At 41.0% G+C, this 21903-nt stretch overlaps 1 protein-coding gene across 4 annotated transcripts in view; it reads right to left on the reverse strand.

The window, feature by feature from the left end:
• Positions 1–21903, reverse strand: part of LOC102298456 (exostosin-1c) — a 118327-nt gene that overhangs the window by 88307 nt on the left and 8117 nt on the right. For all 4 annotated transcript variants that reach the window (XM_005936298.3, XM_005936299.3, XM_014338075.2 and 1 more), the window contains exon 2: positions 17416–18807. In XM_005936298.3, coding sequence (XP_005936360.1) covers positions 17416–18362 — 947 coding nt within the window. In that variant the 5' untranslated portion in view covers positions 18363–18807. The remainder of the gene's footprint in view (positions 1–17415; positions 18808–21903) is intronic.

Raw genomic sequence — 21903 nt, forward strand, 5'->3', positions numbered from 1 at the left:
ATATCCAGTCATCCACACACACATTCACACACTGGTGATGGCAAGCTACATTGTAGCCACAGCCACCCTGGGGCGCACTGACAGAGGCGAGGCTGCCAAACACTGGCGCCACCGGGCCCTCTGACCACCACCAGTAGGCAACGGGTGAAGTGTCTTCCCCAAGGACACAACGACCGAGACTGTCTAAGCTGGGGCTCGAACCGGCAACCTTCCGATTACAAGGCAAACTCCCAACTCTTGAGCCACAATCACTACTACTACTACTACTACTACACTAAATGTATATAACCAGTAGGAGCCTCGAGAACCGATGTCCTGCAGGTTTTAAATATCACTCCATTTGTGATAAAGCCCCTCACCTTGGTTGGAATCCGAAAGACTTAGAAACCTTTGTAACCTTTTCCAGACTGATAGATGTCAGTGAGACAGGTTCTCTATTCTTCTACTCTTCTTGATTCAACAGGAAGTAATCAGGCGCGATGTAGATATTGACACTGAATTCAGTTTTCTAAAATTAATGTTGTTTATCACATTTAGTTCATGGTTTAACACTGTAAATTAACATTTTTATTTACTTGGGTAATCTTTGTGTAATATTAAAGTTTGTTTGATGATGTGAAACATCTTCAAAAAGTAAATCAGGAAGGGGCAAATACTTTTTCACAGCACTGTACTTAATTCCCTTGATGTTTTAGAAAACCTCAAGCTGAACATATCACTTAATTATGAACCAAAAAAAAAAGTTTTTTTAAGTGCAGATTAGTGCAGAAATCAATACTGTCAATGGGCCAGCGTTCCACCGAGTAAGACACCTGCAACTATGTCACTTTTACCACCTGTTCTGCAGCTTCTTCTGACCTCGTAGCGAAGAGAATTTTGCTGCTGGGATCGATAAAGCCACACATGTTTAATCATCATTGCATTAACCTATGATGGCATTCTGGCAGTGAGGGCACTCTCATGGGAAACTGCATTTTATGGGACACTAACATTATTACTCCTTCTGGCTCATTTGCTGCAGTCGCCCTGTAGAAAACTGATCGCTGCAACGCTCAGAAAGCACACACTCATTATCTAATCCATTTTCTCTTTTTCTCTCTCTGAGTCTGTCGCTTTCACTTAGTGGCTTACACACACACACACACACACACACACACACACACACACACACACACACACACACACAGAAAACTCCTAATGCATTTACACATGCACTAAACCACTGGACCTTTTTCTGTATGAGACACACAAACAAAAAATAACCACTCATACACACTCCACCTTCACAAAGAAAAAGTCCATGCCCCAAGGAGTATTGCATTCCAGGGAGAGTGCTTCCATAGATCAGAGGGTGTTTATTGGCACCACAGAATCCCTTGAGTTCATCAGGCTCCAGAAGAAGAGAAGGAAGTGCAGAGACTGAATATAGATTCACTCTCCCACTGTCTGCTGAGCATGCCCGTCCACTCCATCAGGCCAGACCCTATTAGAGGCCATGATGGAGTGTGACAGAGTGTGTAAGTGCTTCATGTGCATAGTAAGTGGGCAGAGGTAAGGTTGTGTAATGCATTGGGGATGTACCAAACACTCTTACTGCAAACACTTAAGTGTATCTAAATTGTCTGACAGCTTTAAGCCATCTAGGGAAGGGTGGATCAGCATAACGGCTGGTTGCTTTCTTTTTGTTGTTGTTTTGGCCCATTCACTACTTATTTCAGAGTATTTCAGCCTGTACATAGATTAATAGTGTCCAGAAAATGGTTGATCCCCTGAGTGCAACCAGCAGGTTAACACTGTGAGCGGTATAAAAGAAATTTTAAAAAAGGGGGCATACGAGCTACAAAGAGGACACAAGAGTAATCTTTTTGAAGTGAATATAACCAGAGCAGTGTTCACACACTGAACCTGATCAAGTTACATACTCATATAGAGAGATAGCAAGACAGCTGGACGAGCAGTGGGATGACAGACAGCAGTGCAGCAAAATAAATTCTGCAGTAAAAGCGCCAGAAATAGGGAAAAAAAACGGTTTTCCTAAAAGATACGAAACAGAAATAGACCGTAGAAAGCAAGATGACAAAGAAGGGAAAGAGAGATGTGTTATTATAGGATGAAGACTTATCCTATAATAAGCGAGGTCGCTAGATGGAGAAAGAAGCAGGGCGCTCCGGTTACTGGCAGCCAGTGGACAGAGAGACAGAGACAGTGATCACCAGGGGACAGCTGGAAACACAGAAGCAGGGCCAGGAGAGCAGGGCACTGCCAGATGGGCACACGGCGAGTAACATGAGCAGCGGCCTGTGTGACCACTCGTGCTTGTGCTGAAAGAACGACCGAGTAGAAAAAAAGAAGCCACAGCAAAGACAGGGAAGAGTGGACGAGTGTGTGAGGACACGCAAGGTGCACGTATGTGTGTAATCTGCTGCTTGGCACTGGGTGAAAGGTCGGGAAAGACACCGAATGCCACTACTAGACAGCTAGAGGTCATTATAGTAGATGCCAACAGCAAGCTAATAATAGTAATGGTACACACATACACAGCAGTGAATAAATAGATCAGGACAAAACTGAATGACCCCAAGACAATTGCATGCACATTTTTTATAAGTTTGTAATATATGAAGTACAAATTCTACTGTGTAAATGTGAGGAAGCAACATAGAGACCCACTCATACGAGTAGCCGACTCAAATCTCAGATGCAGTAATACATTTTTCTATCTTTCATCACGCTCAAAAGTTATTATGTGGCAGGTGAGCTAGGTTTATAATGCAGACCAAAGATATCAGACAGTTAAAGCAAATCACAGACTCTGCTGATCCCGTGTGGATGAGGCTGTCTCATAATACTACTCCTTTGGGAATACAACTTAAGATGGCGAACACGGTAAACATGTTTCACAATAAACATTAGCGTGTTCGTTTTGAGTTAATCTCTACAAGCAGCTATCTGCTAAAGATTATTTAGAGTCTGCAGGGTACAAGAGTTTTGGGTCCTGAAAGATTTATGATTTCTGTTTGCAGTTCACTCACAGTGTGTAGAGGGCAAAAAGGGAGGAGGCCCCCCTGGGGCAGGACATGTGTCTGAGCCATTTTCATTATGCAATGAGTGACAGATGGAAGAGAAGTTTTTGACCAGTGCACCATCAGTTTAAGTGGTCAAAAGAGAACCCCATCCTGGGTCTCTCTCTTCTTTGAGCTTGGGTCAAAGAACCACTGTGCTTCTTGGAGCTGCTAGCATGGCATTGACTGAAGTCTCCTTTACTATGCAATACTTTAAATGATATTAAATGTCGCTATATTGTGACTACGCAGTCCCCCCCCCTCCCCCCCAACCTGCCTTCGTGCACCTGCTTGCTGAGAAATGAAGATGCACACAGATGGCTTTATCATTAAGTTCATGGGACAGTGCACTGGCTGGCTTTGGGCTTAATATACTTAATGGTGTATATAATGTAAAGGAAATGAGGACTGAAATGAGCGTCAGATTGGAATGAGTCAGGGCCTGCTGTAGTGTGAAGGGGGCTCGGTGTGCCGAGGTTTTAATCTAGAGAGGAGTCTTTTGGGCCAAGCAGGCGGAGGCAACATAAAGCCCATTTTTCACACGGCAGGCAAACCTGACAGTGTTTGTATATTTGGTGCTGTGCCATTTGGAGGAAAGCTGTTTTGTAGCGTGCTGTAGGTGAGTGTTCAGTGTAGTAGGCCATCTGACAAGAAGAGCAGCAGGCCATACATCACAGACTCGGAAGTGAAACTGTGGCTTGTAGAGTTTGCGTCTATGTTGCAGTTTCTGTGAGACTGCACCGCAAAAGACATTTCTGGAGCGACTAAGGGGAAGCTTCTCCCGTTACTTGTTTTCCCATTCATCAGAGGTGATGAGGAGGGAGACGAGTGAGAGGTTCAGAACGCACCCCAGCATGGCTATCATTAAATAAGAGCTCAACAGCATAACTCATGAGAAATTCATGATCATCTACACATTCTTCATCTGCTAGGTAGCAGAATAAAAGCCCTTATCTGGGGCACACATACTGCATTGTCTGCTGTTGGGCTTGGCAACAGTAGCACGCAGATACTGATGCACACACTTTCCATCCAGCAAAGAGTGGATTGCATTGCAAAAGAAGCAAATAAAAAGGTGATTTTTTTTTTTAAAGCATATCTTCTTTCTACCCTATCTTCATAAAAATAACAAAAATAAAATGGGAAAAAGATCTTTTGACACTTGTTATGTCTACTTTGTGCAATAAATGCAAGCTTTTCTCCTCTGGTTATAGAGGAGCTGGTTAAACAGGCCAAGAGCAGAAGTATTGTAGGTCTGATTTCAAAGCCTTTCTGATATTGTAACAGTTTAAGGGAGAGACTGTGTTCCACTGATGTTCTGGCTGCCCTTTACAAACTGCTATTTATTGATCAAAAAGTACCCAGTGTACTCTGTTAATACAAGTACCTGAGGTAACAGTACGCTATACACTCCTCAGATAAGGGCACGCGAGACAGGTCACGATCCAATAAAGTCCCTGAACTCTCTGTTATCTACTTCTAATGAAAGTTCAAACACCAAAATGATGAAGTGAAGTGGAACTGAGGGAGCCAGTTCGGAAGGAACACAAACAGAAGAGAAACACAAGCATATCACTTTATAGAAGAAAAAGAAAGTTGAAAATGACTCAGTTTTAAGCAGGATTTGCAGCACAGGTCAGACAAGCTGTGCCACCCATGTATGCCTTTTCAAAGAGCAGAACTGGCAATTAAAGAGCACATCTTGTACTGAGAGGCTACAGCAAGCGGAGAGCAAGGCTTCTTCTGAGAGAACTGTCGGAATATTTGTTTCTGGAAGAAAGGGCTTTATTGTCTGCACTGCCCACACACAGTGTTGACTTGCATGCAGCACAGGTAGCACAAAAACTAATTGGAAAAAACTTTTTTCAATATAACAAGCGGCGGCTAGTTAAGTTTCCCTTATTCTTATGATAAGTATGGCCTCTATTCTATCCAGCCTTTGTTGTGATACTCCTGCAAACACTGTGGCCAATTCTTGTGTAAAATAAAGGATCAGTATTCGAATAAGCATAGCATATCAAAATCTTCAGCACCACCCTTGTGTACTTGCTTTGTTTTGGGTTCTTTTACACCTGCTGGTGCTATGGAATGGGTGTAATTTCCTATTCATAGTTTTCACTTTCTACCACGTCATTATTGGACCTTGAGGGCAAAGCAAGACTTTCCTGCGTTGCCAAAATGCCGTGCAGTTGTTTAATTAGTTGCACTAACAACAAACTCAGCTTTTCCTCACTGCTAGCAAAAATGTAGAGAATAGCATTGCATGCAAACGCAACACCCCCCAAAAAAATAAAAATAAATAAAAATATTAATGCTTTGCTACCACTGTCCAAAATAGTATAAAACATGGATGTAGCTTCCAGGATGTAAAATAAATAAATAAATAAATGATGAATCAACCCAATCCAGAAATGCGTTAAACCTGCATTCTGTTCGAAAGCTACATGGTGATAGCTGTGTTTGAACCTCTGTAAACACTTTCCTGTCGAGTTTTGGGTCAAGATAAGATAAGAAATTCTATATTTTGTAAACCCCGGTCAAAAAATCTTTCAAAATGAAGCATTATCTACGATTATTAAAACCACGTGCTCATTGACTGACAAGTGGTTACCCAATATTTGTGCAGTTTCACAGTCAGACCTGCCCCCACTCATCGCATTCAATTTTTTGCAACCAAGATGGCCTCCATGGAAACGCTTGCCTCAAGGCTTCAAAACCAGACAAACCAATGGGTGATGTCCCAGTAGCCACCTCCATGTTTTCTACTGTCTATGCTACTGTCCCAGAATGTAGTCCACAGTGAGCAAATGATAGAGTTAAATTACAATGTCCATCTGACATAGAAACACTCGATTACACCCCATGTAATGAACAAGCTGTAAGCTCTCAGTTAAGTTACACATTGTGGGACTGATTGCTTTCCCCTCTAGAAGACATGGTTTTCAAAGTGACACCTCTGTCTCAGTAGAGTATGGATATATAGAGTCAAACAATAATTGAAATTATATCAATAATTTAAGCTAAAACAATAATCTTGAAAGCTGACCTTGTAATTATGATTAAGTAGCTTGCAAAAAACTAGGTGTATGACAGTCAGTAGGCTGCAGCTCTTATTTTAATGTGAAAGATATTAGTGTCAGAATATTATTATGGCTCCGAGAAATTTGGCATCCCACTAAGTGGAAGAATACATATATAATACATATACATATCATATATCATACATATATATACAACACATCAATATATATATATATATATATATATATATATATATATATATATATAATATATATATATATATATATATATATATATATATATATATATATATATATATATATAAATAATATAAATAAATATATAAATAAATAAATAATTAGGCAGTGCTACAAACACTCAAATAAAAGAATGGTGCGTAAGTGAAATATCAAGTAATTACACTGAAGGTTATCAAATAGTTTGCATAAAAACATATTAGAGGGTGCTTGGGTAGCCCTCCATCCAAATCCCTGTTTAACCCCAATACCACCACCGCGTTATTAAAAAATGAGATACACAGATCATGTTAATGTTGATAGTGCCGCATATATTAGCGAGTCCTTTGAACCCTCCAGTGGTCGGGATTATCACTGTGTATCAGTCATTCATCTGAAGACCAGCCAATCGGAGCCCTTCATTCTACATCAAAGAGGGCAAAAAAGAAGCGGTTATTAAAAAGCTTTTTCATCTTATTGCAAACTTACACTACACAATATTTTCTGACCTAATTTTACGGCAGATATCTCAGGCAATTTGGGCGTCCTCTGAGAAAGTGCTTGGGAAAAAAAAATTCTTCAAAATGTGTTTGGGACAGCCTAATTGCAGTGAAATCTGGTCTGAGTGCTGCGTGTCTTTTTTGTAATGATATGCCTGCTGGCTTCTTTTCACATTAATGGTTTGAACTTTGAAACCTGAACAATTTCAGCATTCTTTGTTTCTGTTGAGGTCAGGTGGTTTAAACGAGTCAGCCATACAGAAATGTGCCTGCCCTTAAAATTTTTCCCTTGACGCCTCACAATTTTGATGACCAAAAGAAAGAAAGACTGAGATGTATCAGCAATCACATACCTCCCTTCTCTTGATAATGACTAAGCTACAAATGCTCACAGATTGTGCTGCTTGGGGTCAAAGGTCAAATAGATGCTATTAAGAAAGAGTAAACATGTGAAAATCGGGCCTCTGAGCTGGAGGCTGGCTCCTTAACTGCATAAGGAATGAGAAATGTCTCCCTCCACATTTCTCTCCTTCTCTTTCTCTCTCCCAACTGCATTGTCATTGTCAAAGCTTTTACGCTCCAGTTGGCCTGGACAAAGCGAGCACAGTCGCTCCAGGCTTTTTCTGCTATGATCGCCACGGCGTTAGCCGGGGTTGATAAAGGGCTCGATTAGGGCACTGAATGGGCACCCATTAAGAGGACATCCACACCAGTGAGAGAGCCCCTGGGCCAAACGGTCTTTCTTGAGAAACCTGATATGCACCTGACAGAGTGGAACCACCCACTCGCACTTACTGGAGTTGTATAGCTTTGCTACGACTGAAGAACGAAGAGCTGAGAGCGGAAAAGCTGAATGAGTTTACTCACTGGCAGAGGTTGACGGGAAAGAACATTTTCAAGGCCAAAGCAAGCTCAAATCTTTATACACTAAATCTGCTATTAAAAAAAGCGACCAATGACATTATAAACCTCGACACATTCATCTCAAAGCTTTTTTTCTAGTTTTTGTGGAACCTAAAGTCATGTTTAAAAGGTTTAAAAAAAAAGTGTTTCTGCATACAATTTGACTCCCAACATAAACTGCACAATAAATTCAGATGTAATATGCCATTGGGCAAATGTTTCATCCCCAAGCTATAATCAGTTCCCCAAAGAAGAATCTTATTAAATATGACTTTGGTTAGCCTTCTGCTCTGAATTATTTCTACTGAAAAATTAGATTCACTACTCAAGTCATAACTAAAGTTATAACTTTAAGCCAAATCTCCCGTATTATCAGTGCGAAACAGAGCCATCGTTGAGACGGGCTCTGGATAAGCCCCCTCCTTATACAGTGTGTATTAAAGATCCTGAGCTCCTTTGGAACAAACTGAGATGAACTCTGTCAAGATTTGTTTAGACATAGTTTGTAACCGCGTGACCTCAGAAAAAATACTACTGCTTCCAAACTCCTGAAGGCTATCAGAAGAAAACGGAATTATTTTTAAACCGTCGCTGTTTTCACACGTGTGAACGCAGCGAGGTCAAACCGCAGACAGAGGATTTTACAGGTAAGGTGATCCAGTTCGAAGCACTTGGATAATATTTGCTACAAAATATGACAATGTGACTACACTTTATGATTTATGATCAGGTGCCTCTACTGACAGGTGAAATGTTTTAGTTTAAAATTAGATACAGAAGAGCTGGAGTGTTACAAAACTATTAATGTTATCTAAGCATTTAGTTGTATCTCATATGTCTTGGACCTTAATCTAACAATGTTACCGTAAAAGACTACTCTCCACTGCAACACCACTAGAATTTGTTTGACTGATGGTAAATAAAACATTTATCAGTGCTTTATGGGCACTGACATACTTTATGAGTATTGGAGAAATGTATGCTGCTATGGTGTAAAGCTCTCCAGTTTATAAACCATGCATATTCTGCCGATGTTACAAAGTTAGATGAGAAGGAGAAATCCTCTCCTGTGCCTGTCCATTAAGTGCAGCATGTTATCTTGCAAAGAACAAGGATTCAAACAGGGGGGAAGTTAGTCTCCTTTGTGCAACAATAAAAAAACTCTGATAATCGTCTTCCTTATGCACACTAACAGTTATGTTACATTTTAAGTCAGTAGGTTTGAAAACTGGAAAAAGGAAACCTAAATGATTTATATACCACTGATAAACCATACACGAGGGACCTTAGCTGAAATACAAAAATCAATCCAGGATGGATGTAGGAGACTGAAAAAGGTGCACAGACAGATATGCAGAGAGTGGTCAAAACTTTGTAACTTCTTGAAGTGTGGATTGAATAAATACATTTCCCTTTGTTACTTTTTGCAGGGTGAAAAAAGGGTTTATCAAAACGTGCATGGAGTTCGGGAGAGCATGGTGTCAAAACTAGAATGCATAGATTAGCAAGTCAGAAGCAAAAGCGGGTACTATTCGTCCGGGCTTGTATGCAGCATGTGATTAGCACAATTGCATGCAGGACAATCGTGTGCAACACTAAACACACAGCTGTGCTGTCAAAAAAGTTTGCCTTCATGGAGAAGCTGGGTCTTTTCATAAATTATGCATACCGGAGCTCAGAAAGATGGAAGGAGGCCTGCAGTCAACTGCAGGACTGTATACAGTACAGTCTGAAAAAATGAGAAAAGGAAGGAAATATAATGAGGGGAAAAAAGTGAAGGGGTCGTGTAGAGGATACATGCAAAAAAAGGTGTGAGTTAGGGGGAGAAAGAATGATTACAGTAAGCTGTAAAATCCTTACATGTGTATGTGCTGTCTGTGTGAAATTAGATTTGCTGTTGTTTTTAATGTGGGGATTCAACTTAAGACCTCTTAAAAGTTAAGTAAAGCCTGTGTGGAGCAGATGTGTCTACCTTTTCTTTTTTTGGGGGGGGGGGTTTGCTATTGGAGTTTTCCAGACCTGATGCAGCACAAAGCTGCTGAGACCTGAGCTGACTCATGTAGGGCTGTGGCTCCAGCGTCGATGGTTTTGCTTGGGTGACAGTGCAAACAACAAGCTTTAGCTACAATGAATGCCCTCTGACAGGACGGATAAATTACAAGCTATTCTAAACAACTGAAGAAGCAGGTTTAGTAAAAATTAAAATGGAAATAATAGCGTTTAGGAAGTGGGAGGTTTGAGGCTTTGAGTACAGCGGTTGAGAAAACAATGGCTGCATAAAGACTGGAACGCAAACATTTAAAGGCAAATGATAAGCAGGTTGCAACTGGCTTATCCTTTATCAGAAATACAAAATGTAATTCAATTCTATGTGGAATAAAAGTTGTTTATCAGTCCAGATGAGCAGCGATTGGAAACTTTCAAAGACCACTGCCAAAAAAAATCTTTTTCCAAGTAAGAAATACAGCCAAAGACATCATTTCCACTAGGTAAAGTGAACTTGGATTGATTTGTGACCTTACAAATGTGCCTCTCTCCTGCACATTTTTGGCTAAAACCAATAATAACCATCTAAATACTAAGAATTGAGAGTCAAATCAAGCTTACAAATTACTCCTTGGCCAAGTGTTATCGGTCCACAATAATTCCTGGAAGTGAGATCACAATATATGCTACAGAAAAAAACAGAAAACTGTGTGCTACATGACAAAATTGAAAGAAATTCACTTTTTTTTTAACCTGAAAGACACCAAGGTTAAAGAAAAAATACAAAATCTTTATTATCCTCATACTTAAAACCAGTATTGAGGCTAGACCAGCCTCCTTCATACTTCTTTTAGTTCCACTTTGGTCTCCACCAACTGCAATTACGCAATTCTGTCTGTTAAGCTGCCAGGTTATGTTAACTAGATAATTAATCAGAGCTTTTGGGGCTTTTTATAATGATGAGATGAGACAACACTCCTTTCAGACACAATGAGCTTGAATTGAAACCTGAAACTTGTAATCAAACCAAGAAAATAACATTAATAAAGACATTAAAACTTGGTGGAGCTTAGAGGAACTACATAGTTTCATTAGTTCGGTCTCAGTCACACAGGGCTAGAGACTGGTTGGTGACCCTATGGCAACCTCTGATAGCTAAAGAAAAACCAGCATTTTGCTAACTTTGCTAACAGATGCTAACTTGTCTGGAAGCACATTTTTAAAACCAGCACCGATATTTGGTGATATTTGCCGATAGTTTTCCTTTCTTTTAGACAGATGAAACATAAACAAATAGGTTGGTGTTTATGATCCCTTACTAAGACACTATAACAATGGTATTAAAGAATTATGTGTTTTATTTGTGTTTTATTGCTCGTATATGCATCTCATTTTAGATTTCCAAACATATGTTGACAAGTTGCAGAGTGCTCGCCGGTGGACAAAGTATGCAACGTCTACACTCATAACATGGTTGAAGGGTGTTTCGCCTGTCTTAATCTATCGGCCATGTTAATTATTCACTTATTGCCCAGTATTGACATATTGGGATAGATTGTTCTGACTTTATTCTTCAGGTCAGTCATTAGTGACCCCTTTCCACATTTCACAGCCATCTGATCCACTGTGAAAGTACTGATTATAATGGATTTAAAGCAAACTTAAAACCAGTAAGTTTGTGGGTGAGCCAGCAGGTTAATCTTAAGCCCTGGATACAACCTTTGAGGCACTGTCTAATTTAATATATATATGACAAGACTTGTTGAAAGCACTGAGGGGAGAGAACCGATGTGTGGGATTAGAAAGACATGAGCCTGAGAGGAGGAAAAGAACGGAGGATGGAGTGTAGAAGTGCCAGAGAATCAAGGCTGCGTCTCATTTCCAAGTATTTTAAACAGAGACAGCAGATATGGGCCACACAAACCACACACGCACACACAAACCACAGCATCTCCAGAGGTACAATTTCACAGGCCCTAATTGCAGTGGGCTGCAGCATTTCTTATTCAGTTTGCCAAAATCTTAAACTGCACTTTCTCATATTGCATTTACAGATCCAGGCACACACACACATAATTATGCATGTTCCCACCCACATATTAATTTAGATTGCGCTTGTGCGGAAGTAGTAACTACGCTGCTATATTTTTTTCAATGTTTACCAGCAGGTAACAACAGCACCACCTTCCTTTCCAGCCTTGATTCACTTTTCATCAACTGCACCGAATCCCTTCGTAGTTTAGGAATTCTTACCCATTTGCAAGCACATGACAGCTGAACAGATTGCACCTATCCGTTTCGAATCACACAGGCTTGGGAGCATTGCTGCAGCTTTTCCTTCTAACTTTAGGGTTGAAAATTCCTTCAGTTCTGTTTTGCCCGATTAGTATGCTACATTCATTCTGAACTCTCACCCAGGTTCTAAAGTCTGAGTGCTAGCTCTTTCGCCTTCAACAACCTCAGCCTCCTTCAAGGGAGGTCATCAATAATCACCATCGGTTTCCAACTCAAGAACTTATATAAACCAACCGCAGTTAAAACTAACAGTGATGCACAGCATTTGAGCGACTGAAATCTCATCCTCCTCCTGTGTTATCCATCTTTGGTTAAGCCACCACTTCACAAACACACTTCTTAGCTGGAAGTTTAGAACTCAGTGTTTTTGGCGGCACCTTTTGTACGTTTCTCTCCCTTTCTTTCTCCCCTCCCTCTCGATTTTTCGCACTCTTGCTCATTTACATTCACTGTACAATGCACGTTTCCCAACCCTTTCTTAGAGAATTCTATAAAGCGAGGGAAACTAGGCCATTAGGCTGCAGCGCTGCTTCTCCCTTGCTTCAACTATCGCCGCTATTCCAATTCCCTCTTCCTCTTCCCCGTCTTTCTCTCCCACTTTGCCACCCTCCCTCCTGCCCTGTTTGATACTCGCTTTTTCCTCAACTTGCCTGCGGTATCACCCAGTCTCTCTCTCCCCCTCCAACTTTTTCTTTTTATAATCTTTATCACATGGCATTTTTCTTTTCTTCCTTTCTATCTTGCTACTCTTATGCCTTGGGTACCACTGTGTCCTATCTCCAACTTGTCTCTTTTCTATTTCATTCTGTATTCCCTCCCTATCATCCATAATCCATGTATGCTCTCTCTTTCACACACACACTCAAAGTTCCACACCAGTAAAATCGGACCAAAAAATATTTCCAGGCACCTTCTGTTCCTATTCAGATTGCCTTTTCCCTATGGCACATTTTAATGGGATTCTTTGGGTCCAATTTACCAATTGTTCTGAACTTTTAACGAGTGACTTTGTGTTAATAGAATTGGCAGCGACAAAGGTATTTAACAAACCCTTAATGAAAAAAAAAATACTTTGAGGACTTCCACGGAGATACCAATTTTCCCTTAAGCCAGAATTGCAACACTTATACAAAACTCAACAAAAACGCAATATAACCTAACATTTTAGAGCAAACCGTCTTTAAATCTAAGCTGGACACATAGCTTTTATTAAGAATGCTTTTGAACTGGCTGCTGTCTGGTACGGTGGCTGAAGGAAAGGTTGTTGCTTTGTTATATTACGGTATGTATAAAGTACAAAAGTATTTAGTATGAATGTATTGAAAGCCTTGTGTGTTTCATTTATTTTTTATTGTAAAGCAGTTTAATTTTAAATGTGCTATATAAATAAAATTTACTGACTTACTTACATTTTAGGAGCATAAAGACAGAGTAAAACAGGTAAAACTTCTATTGGTGTTACACACAGTGGATATGTCGAGGTATACTGAGGATAAACTTCAGACATTTGTATGAAAAGGTGTAATTTCAACTTCTGATGCTGAAAAAACATCCTTGACGATAGTGTTGATTTTTTTCTTCTTTCTTTTTTGTTCTAAAGTGTAAACAGAAATGAAGTTATTAACCTTTTAAACCTCAGCAAACAAAACTAAATCTATCCTCTATGGCAACAAGATATTTTTTATATTTTTTTACTAAATCTATGGGCCGAGCCGAGGGTCAAAATAATTTTGAGTTGGTGATATTATGTTCAAGACAAATTTCACAGACTGTCTGTAGGCTTAATCCTCTTGGTGTAAACTACTGTGAGTAAGTGAGGAACACAATTACCTTAACACAAATTAAGCTACTTGTGTTAAGGGGTTAATTAAAAAAAGATGTAATGTATGCATGAACGTGTTTACGTGTAAAAATATTGCTTTCCAATTTGGAAACTGAGCCTATGAGCTGTGCAAGTGTATCACAGTTTAGGACCTTCAAAGTGTAGGACCTTTGATATTCGCAGCTTTTATATTATTACCTCAGTTGCGATGTTATTACCATTTACGCATGCTGTGCACCAAATTGCTAACATTCAGACTCTTCAGTAAAAAATATGTATTCTATAGACTCATAGACTAAAAAGTTTTTTTTTTCCTTTATATCCACCAGCTATGACTTTATACTGAAAGCTGTTTAGCAATTAAAGGCAAGAGATACATTAGTGAATGTAATCTCATTACATTTCTTCCTTATAAAACTTCATATATTTTTACTGTTAAAACAAAACGAGGAGCCAGTGTTTACCCAGAAGGAAACCTTTTTGCATTCCTATCGTTTTCTAATAAAAAAAAGGGGGAGGGGGATTTTTATTGGGGCAGAAAAATTATGTCATGACGCTCGACTGTTCGCTCCATCTGACTCCCCCCCACCCTTTTCCTAGTTCCTCCTCCTTCCCCTCCTCCTCCCTTTCCCCCCCCCATGGGTTGCTTATGTCACTGATTGTCCAGGTCTCTCAAGGCTAATCTGCTGGTGTACCAGATGCAGGCGATCATTAACCTGGTGCTACCTTCTAAGAGCCTCATTAACCAAGACGCGGTCTCAAACGCGAACACAAGCTCATGCACGCCGTGTATAGCAGTGACAGTCACAAACAAAGAAGCATGCTTTCTCAGTGACACGGCCTATTAGGAGCAGAGCAGTTGTTTTTCACTTGCATTTTTGATCAAAAATAAAGAAGCAAACTATGTAACTGCAGACAGATGGAGTAACGAGGATGTGTTGCTACGCGATCTAAATCTTGCTCCTGCAGTTTTTCTCTCCTTCTCCTGTTTCTCTGACACGTCTTAATTCAACGGCCACCACGGTTCTCATGTTCTCCCTGCAGAAATCCCCCTTTTTCTTTCCCCCAGAGGGAAATTCAAAGGATGCAACAAGAGAGATGATCCAGCACCTTCCCCCTGCTCCCATCCCCTCTCATCTCTAATTCACCACAGAGAGAGAATTCATACAAAAGGGGGAAAGGTTTTTTTTTTAATTCGGTTTTTTTAAACTTTTTTTGTACAAATGACGGCTGTCTCCATTTGCCTCCCCATTCGCACCCTTGCACCCTCAGAGCCGTTGCTCTACCACAGATTTACATTGGAACTGCCTCTCATCCCCCACTATCCTCCCTACCTCCTCATAACCCTCCCACCTCCCCACCCGGTGTTTAAGTAGTGGGCTGAGTGGAATAAATGAATTCATTCATAAGTCTTACAGAGCTCCATCCCCATGCCTCCAATGTAAACAAGCCTACGGTATAGTCTAAAGCATGTTCCTGGATCAGATCAACCAACAGACTATGGAATTTGAAGCAAATTATATTATATTGTATAGTGTGCCACCACAACTTTCCATATTCATTATATTAGTATACTGACATGTTAATAGGCCCTCCAAAATTTGCTTTGCAGTTTTATTCTGTTATCCCCAATACAGCCATGCTTTGACAGTCTGGTGTGACTCGAACTTCTACCTCTAATTCTTTTCCTGCTCTTTGCAGGAATCCATCATCTCCTTTCTCCAAATGTTCTGCACCATCAGAATACCATGGTATGTCTCTATGAACGGACAGGCACTGACTTTATAATGAGAAGCTCTGTCAGCACTTCAGCTGCAGAGACTTTTATTGCAAAGTGTAAGTTCAGCAAGTGGGAAGCGAAAAAGAGACGCCCGTGTTGTTCATCTCTATGTAAATGTTACTGCAAAGAATAATAAAAGATAATAAAAATTGCACAAAAAGGTAGACTATAGTCATAGAATTACATTACTGAACATATATTTGATTGCTCCATACAAAATGATTACATTTACTCCTGCTTAATGAAAAAAGCTATTAAAAGTTGATTAAAAAAAGCAAATTAAGAAGCATGGAAACAGCCACTGGGGTCTAAAGCTACTCCACATTTAATACGTCCATAACAATTACCAGGGTGTAACGTTTTCTTTACAGTAAACAGAAAAAAGAAGTGTTGATGCTGGATTTCAGGCTTTTTGTGCTCAGGAGCACTAATTATTCTCCCTGTAAACCAAAACCTGAATGTCTGGTTGATGTTGACCTGTGTGTCTGCTGTAAGGCAACTGTTGGCAGATAAACCTGTTTTGAGTCATTTGATTTTTTTGGGTTTTTTTTATAACTGAATCAAAAGCTGAACATCCAGCAAAAATGAAAAAAAAAAAGGTTTGCATGTGACTGAGGTGTGAACAGCTTATGCTGATGTTTCACAGTGCACAACTGTATGAAATGCACGATGAAAGGTAGTGATCAGCTCCGAGGCACATGGTTCTAATTGACTGGAAAAATGAGCAAGGGGGGAGGCACAGGGAGGAAAAGACATGTTTACCAAGCTGCTGCTGCGAAATGTACAAAGCCGATGGGTGTGTCTCCAAAAGCTTTTCATTATTAAATCGACAATGGGCAAAAAACCACTGGGTGAAGAGCTTCAAACAGCACACAGACCTCAGTGGAAATATATAATTTGTTAGTTGTGACATTGTTCAACCTGTTTTCACATGTCACATCCCGACATTAATATTGTTTTAGCAATAAAGCCCTTTAGATGTTGCTGTAAGCTCATTTCTCAATGCGTTTTATCCTCCCCACCTCTTTGTCTTGACTTAAGTAACAGTGACAAGCATTCTCGGTGCAACACGAGCAAGAACATCTTGCCGTGAAAAACATGGACGGTCTGAACAAAAGAAAAATAGCACCCTTAAACCCAACAGCAGTTTATTATTAACAGATTTCGGAAAGCCATTCTTTGCGCTGACCTTTGCTTTGGTTCGTTTCACACAGCAGTTCCAGTTGTAATTCATTAGCTGCAGCTATGCTTTTTCCTGGACTTGTATTATTAAACACAAAACACAAAGTGGAAATAACTGCATGTGCACTTTGGCTGAATTCCCTAATTTGCCCATCTATCACACTGTAATATATTTGAAACCCTAAATAGTAAGGGTGCTCAAGGTCAGTTACCACAAGTTAGCCACATTACAATCACCCTTTAATAGGACTAATATAATTTAAGAATAAAAAGGATCGCTGGAAGTTGTGACCTGAATCTAAATTTCCAGAGACGTGAGTTAGTGTCTAAAATCTTTGATCTAGGATGCAACTGCCAAATATCATAAGCTCAGGCAGTCAAAAAGTGTGCAGCAATAAAAGAGAGACAAAAATAACCAGTGGGACACGAAAGCTACCCCTGACACAGCTTGTAGAAAATCAGCTACATCTAAAAGACCAATAAAACAGCATGTAAAGTTCAAACGGGAAGGCAAGCAGAACAACCCCATTGTGTATTTCTTAATAAAAAATATAAACCTTTCCACCATTTCTTATGAATCCTTATATAATGCCACATTGACTCATACATTCACTGTGGCCCATCTTACCTTTCGTATTCCAGGTTGTCATGGTCGCAGCGGGCGTCTTTGTGCTTCTCCCAGTCCTTCCCGTGGCGGCATGTTGTCAACGACACAATGTCCTTGCCATTGTGAATGTGATGAAGCGCATTTCTTGTGTCTGAGCCGATGCCCGTTAGATAGCGCTTCCCTTTGAACATCAGCAGGTACTTCCTTCGTGGTGGAACTGTGTTCCTCACCAGCCAGCCCCGCTCTCCACCCTTCTGCGGGTGATCCTTTGAGAAGAGAGGGATGGAGACATCAAAGCCCGGCCTGAAATGTTCTGTGTTGAGGCTGGCTTTGGCTAAGATGGCCTGGCCAATGTTGAAGCCCAGGTCCTCTGTGTAGTTAGGCCACGTGCCTGAGTACAGGTTGAAAATCAGATGGTTCCGCCCGTCATTCCACAATGGGTAACCACGGATACGTTCATCCACATTGGGCACAAACTGTCCTGATAGCTGGTCCCTGTCTAAGGTGTCTATACCAAGCACGAACAGACATGCCTCACGGGGGTCTGAGGTGTAGTACCGTGACTCGGCTATAGATGTTAGGATCTTCCTGTAGCTTTCCGACACGCGGTCGTTTTTCTCCGATGGATATATGTACACTCTGAACCCTTCCCTTCCTCTACGGCGACACCGAGAGAAGTCAAAACAGGTCTCCATGCGACAGCGGCTGTCTTTATAAATGGCAGACCATGCCTGGCGCCGCTGGCGGGGTGACTCTGCCATCCCAGGGTCTGTCTGAAGTTCATCCAAGTGGGCATAGCGGGGCAAAAAGGCTCTGTCGGTCCAGTTGGGCCAGGGGCGCATCACATCACCCCGGTGGCGTGTCAGCAGGCGGAGTAGACGCAGCTGGACTCCTCCACCCCAGTAAAAGAGGACCAGCCAACAGCACGCACACAAGCCCAGCAGAACATACTTCTTACGCGCCTGCATGAGGGCCTGTGACAGTCTCCTTTTTCCCTGCTCTGTCTCGCTTTCGTCCTCTGTTTTTACTTTTGTTGTCCCCTCAGCTCTGTAGCCTCACAGGGGTTTGGGACTAACTTGCAACTTCTAACAAGGAGCTTCTAATGGAGGACAATGTGTTAACAAGGACATCGCTGCCTCTGAATGTGGCCCAGTCCACTTTGCCATTTAGAAAGGACACAGTCTAAGTTACTGACTCCCCTCTTTCAGTCTCTTTCTGGCCTTCCCATTTGCTTTCAACTGTACGCTCAGATGTGTGTATTAGCCCGCCTCTGCTGTAGCACGCGCTGCTGCTTTGTACATTTCTTCCGCTGTCCAGCCCGGCCGAGAGTGATGAAGGGTGATTTCTCCGCTCTCGCAGGCCAAGCTTGCTGCCTCATAGTGCCTGGCACAACTGCTGTCTGCAGGGGCCCTCCTGGGGAGAAGTAAACAAACAAGAATACACATCAGTACACAGAGCAGCATCACAGCTCTGCAACCAGCACTGAGAAACACACTGGGTTATAGTTGTTTAACTGCTGTCTCAGCAGATGCCGTAACTAACACTTTTCATAGCCCAGTGGGTATAGCTTTTCATTTCGGTTAGTCATATGTAATCTGCAACCCCCCGATCACATTTAATACACACAAACACACATATAATCAAATAGCACTCAAGTACCACAGCTGGGTAATGTTTCACGGCCAGCGGAGGGTTTTAAGCTGTCAAAATCCTTCTTCGGCTGGAGCTCATAAGGAGAAAATTGGGAAAAGTTAACTCAGCGCACTTTCAAAAAGGCATCCAACCGAGATCAGCCACACATCAAAATCATCTTTTCGTCAAGTCTACCTTCATCCCTCTCCGGCTCCCACACTCCTATAAAAAGGGATGGCTATTTACAGGCTCATTTGTACTATGATGTGCGCTCACTTCTGGAATAGTCCTTCTGTGATAGCATGAGAAACTGGGAGCAGCTGACTGGGCTTGATGCTATCGAGCTCTTCAAGCTCCAGTTGAACTGAAGCAGATACAGTTGAGGGGCAGTGAAGGAGAAAATAAGACGGCGTTTAGCATCTAAAACTGAGATGTGGAAACACAGCAGGAAAACATAACCGCTTTATGGCTCTGAGACGTCCATTCACCACGGACGGACTGAGCGAAGGCTTTTTGTAAATTTGCAACGTTTTTTTTTTTTTTTTTGCCAAACATCCCCTCATAACTCCTCCAAACTTGTACAGTACCTACAGTGTGTGTCTGTGTGGAGAACACACCTCACAGTGAAGGTCAGTGTTCTTTCTGCCAGCTGCCACACAAAGGCAGCTTTCAGGCCTCACCTGGCCACCCTCTCTCTACCTCTCATTCACATTCCTCCTTTCTGCCTCTTCTCCAGCTAAGGAGAAGCTAGCCTGCCTTCTCCTCTGGCAGCAAAAACAAGCAGCACAATGACGGTGTGGGTAAACAATGCAGGTTTTCATTCCTCAAACTGAAATACAGCAGGAATGGAGTTTTGCATGTGAATTGCTGCGCATAGTTAAAATTCTAATTAGTATGTATGTTACTGGGTGAAAAGTGTGAAAGAAATCAAACATTTTGGCAGTAATTGTTCCTTTAGTTCCAGCATTTACTAAATATCTCAAGGCTTCAATAAATTCAAGGCTTCTGCAGTTTATTCAACGATAAACTGAAATTTGCGCTCTGCTGTGAGAGAAATATGTGACTGCGCGACAGATCACACAGACCTCTGTGTTAAGAAGAGCTTTGAATTTCACAACTAAAGTTATTTGGTATATTGTTTTTGCTGAATGAGTAGTTCAGATGACAGAAAATTAATCAACTGATAGCTCGAGTCTTTCATCAAGCAAAAATGTTCAGCATTTGCTGTTTTCACTTTGCGAAAGCGAGCACTCGATGTTACTGCTTGTGTATTTTTTGCTAATGTAATAGCTTTTGGGCAAACAAAAGCATCAATTTGAAATGTCACTGCAATTTTCATCATCGACATCTTTTGTTCCCAATTATTACAAAACAATCGAGGTTAAAGCCCTCATTGCGGTCAAATAAACATGCACTAGATTCCGGTGTCACTTTCTATTAAAAAATCCCCCAAATGTTCAGATTTAGAGAGGAAAAGACTTAATTTAAGCTTCATTTCTTTATAATTTGCAAGGAAACAGTCAGTATTTAGTATTACCACCTTTATTCTCCTATAATTTCTTTAAGTAGTCTTTAGGAATAGTACTACGGGCTTCTTGAAGGACATTCAAAGCATTTATTTAAATGCAAGCAGCAGCAATATTCATGTCTGGGCTCTGAACAGCAGCATTATTATTACTAACTGGGCAGTGTATTTGGGATCACTGTACTGCTGAAAAACATGTTGCTTTCCAGATGGTAGTGAATGGTGGGTTAAAATTTAATGGTACTTTTCTGTGTTCATAATAACATCAATTTTGACAAGATGCCCAACCCATGACATCGCCTCCACCGTGTTTTACAGACGGCTGTACCTCCATCCTGAAACCCTTTCAGACGAGGCGTCGGTGAAATGAATCAACCAGATGTCACGTGTCAGGTATTTGGTGGATTTTTTCTTATTTCTTAAGGACAATGCTCTCAGTTTTTCATCTGCTGTAAATACTTTGTTGTTGTTTCTGGTTTTTAGCGGTGCGGCTCCTTCTATTGTCCTCCACTTGTCCAAAAAAATAAAGAAATGGGGAGTGACTCAAGACTTTTGCACAGTGCAGTATATTAATAATGTTAACTAAGATTCTTTATATGGTCAGTTGCCCAATCAGTACAATAAGCTGTGGTTCTCTTTGCTACAACATGGTGTGGAATGCTTAACAGCGCAATACTAAAAACATCTAAGCAGTGGTCTGAGAAAACATTTTCAGTTTAGTACCACCATAAAATATGACTTTATTGTTGTGCTTGTCAAAATTAAACAGCAGAGGCAACAAATTCTTGAAAGTCTGACTTTGATTAAAGTAACTTTAAATGCTTGAAAGCGTGTATGCAGGTTAACTGTTACATCTGTACGCATAAGACTTGCGTATAGGACTTGTGTGTGTGCACCACTGCCATGAGTGTGAGCCACAGCACCCCCAGGTAATTCGGGTCAGCTAATCTGCCTGTGGAGATGTTAGTGGGTGGTTTATGTCACCTCCTGTGTTTCTACTTTGGCCACAACTGAAATGCAAGCAGTCCAAGCTAAGGAGAAACAGACACTTGGGATCCCATTACATGCCCCTCATCAATAATTCACTGGCTTCTTTAGTTAAGGCATTGATTTTCCTTTCTTTATTTTTTCCACGCTTTATGTCCCCTGCCACCAACGAGCGCAATTAGGCCTCAGTTTTATTCAGGATACACTTGGGTGAGAAATGAGCTCTGTCCTGGTGATTTGTGGTTGCAGGGATAATTGATAGTGATGGCGGGAAGGTGTAATAGAAAAGTGATGGAAGGTATCGTTATAATGATGGTAATGATGATGGGCATGAAAAATTGATTCCGTTGCCTTATCTAATCTAA

The sequence above is a fragment of the Haplochromis burtoni genome, unplaced genomic scaffold, assembly GCF_018398535.1.
Source record: "Haplochromis burtoni strain Fernald_Lab_line unplaced genomic scaffold, NCSU_Asbu1 Contig_200, whole genome shotgun sequence".
NCBI lineage: Eukaryota > Metazoa > Chordata > Actinopteri > Cichliformes > Cichlidae > Haplochromis > Haplochromis burtoni.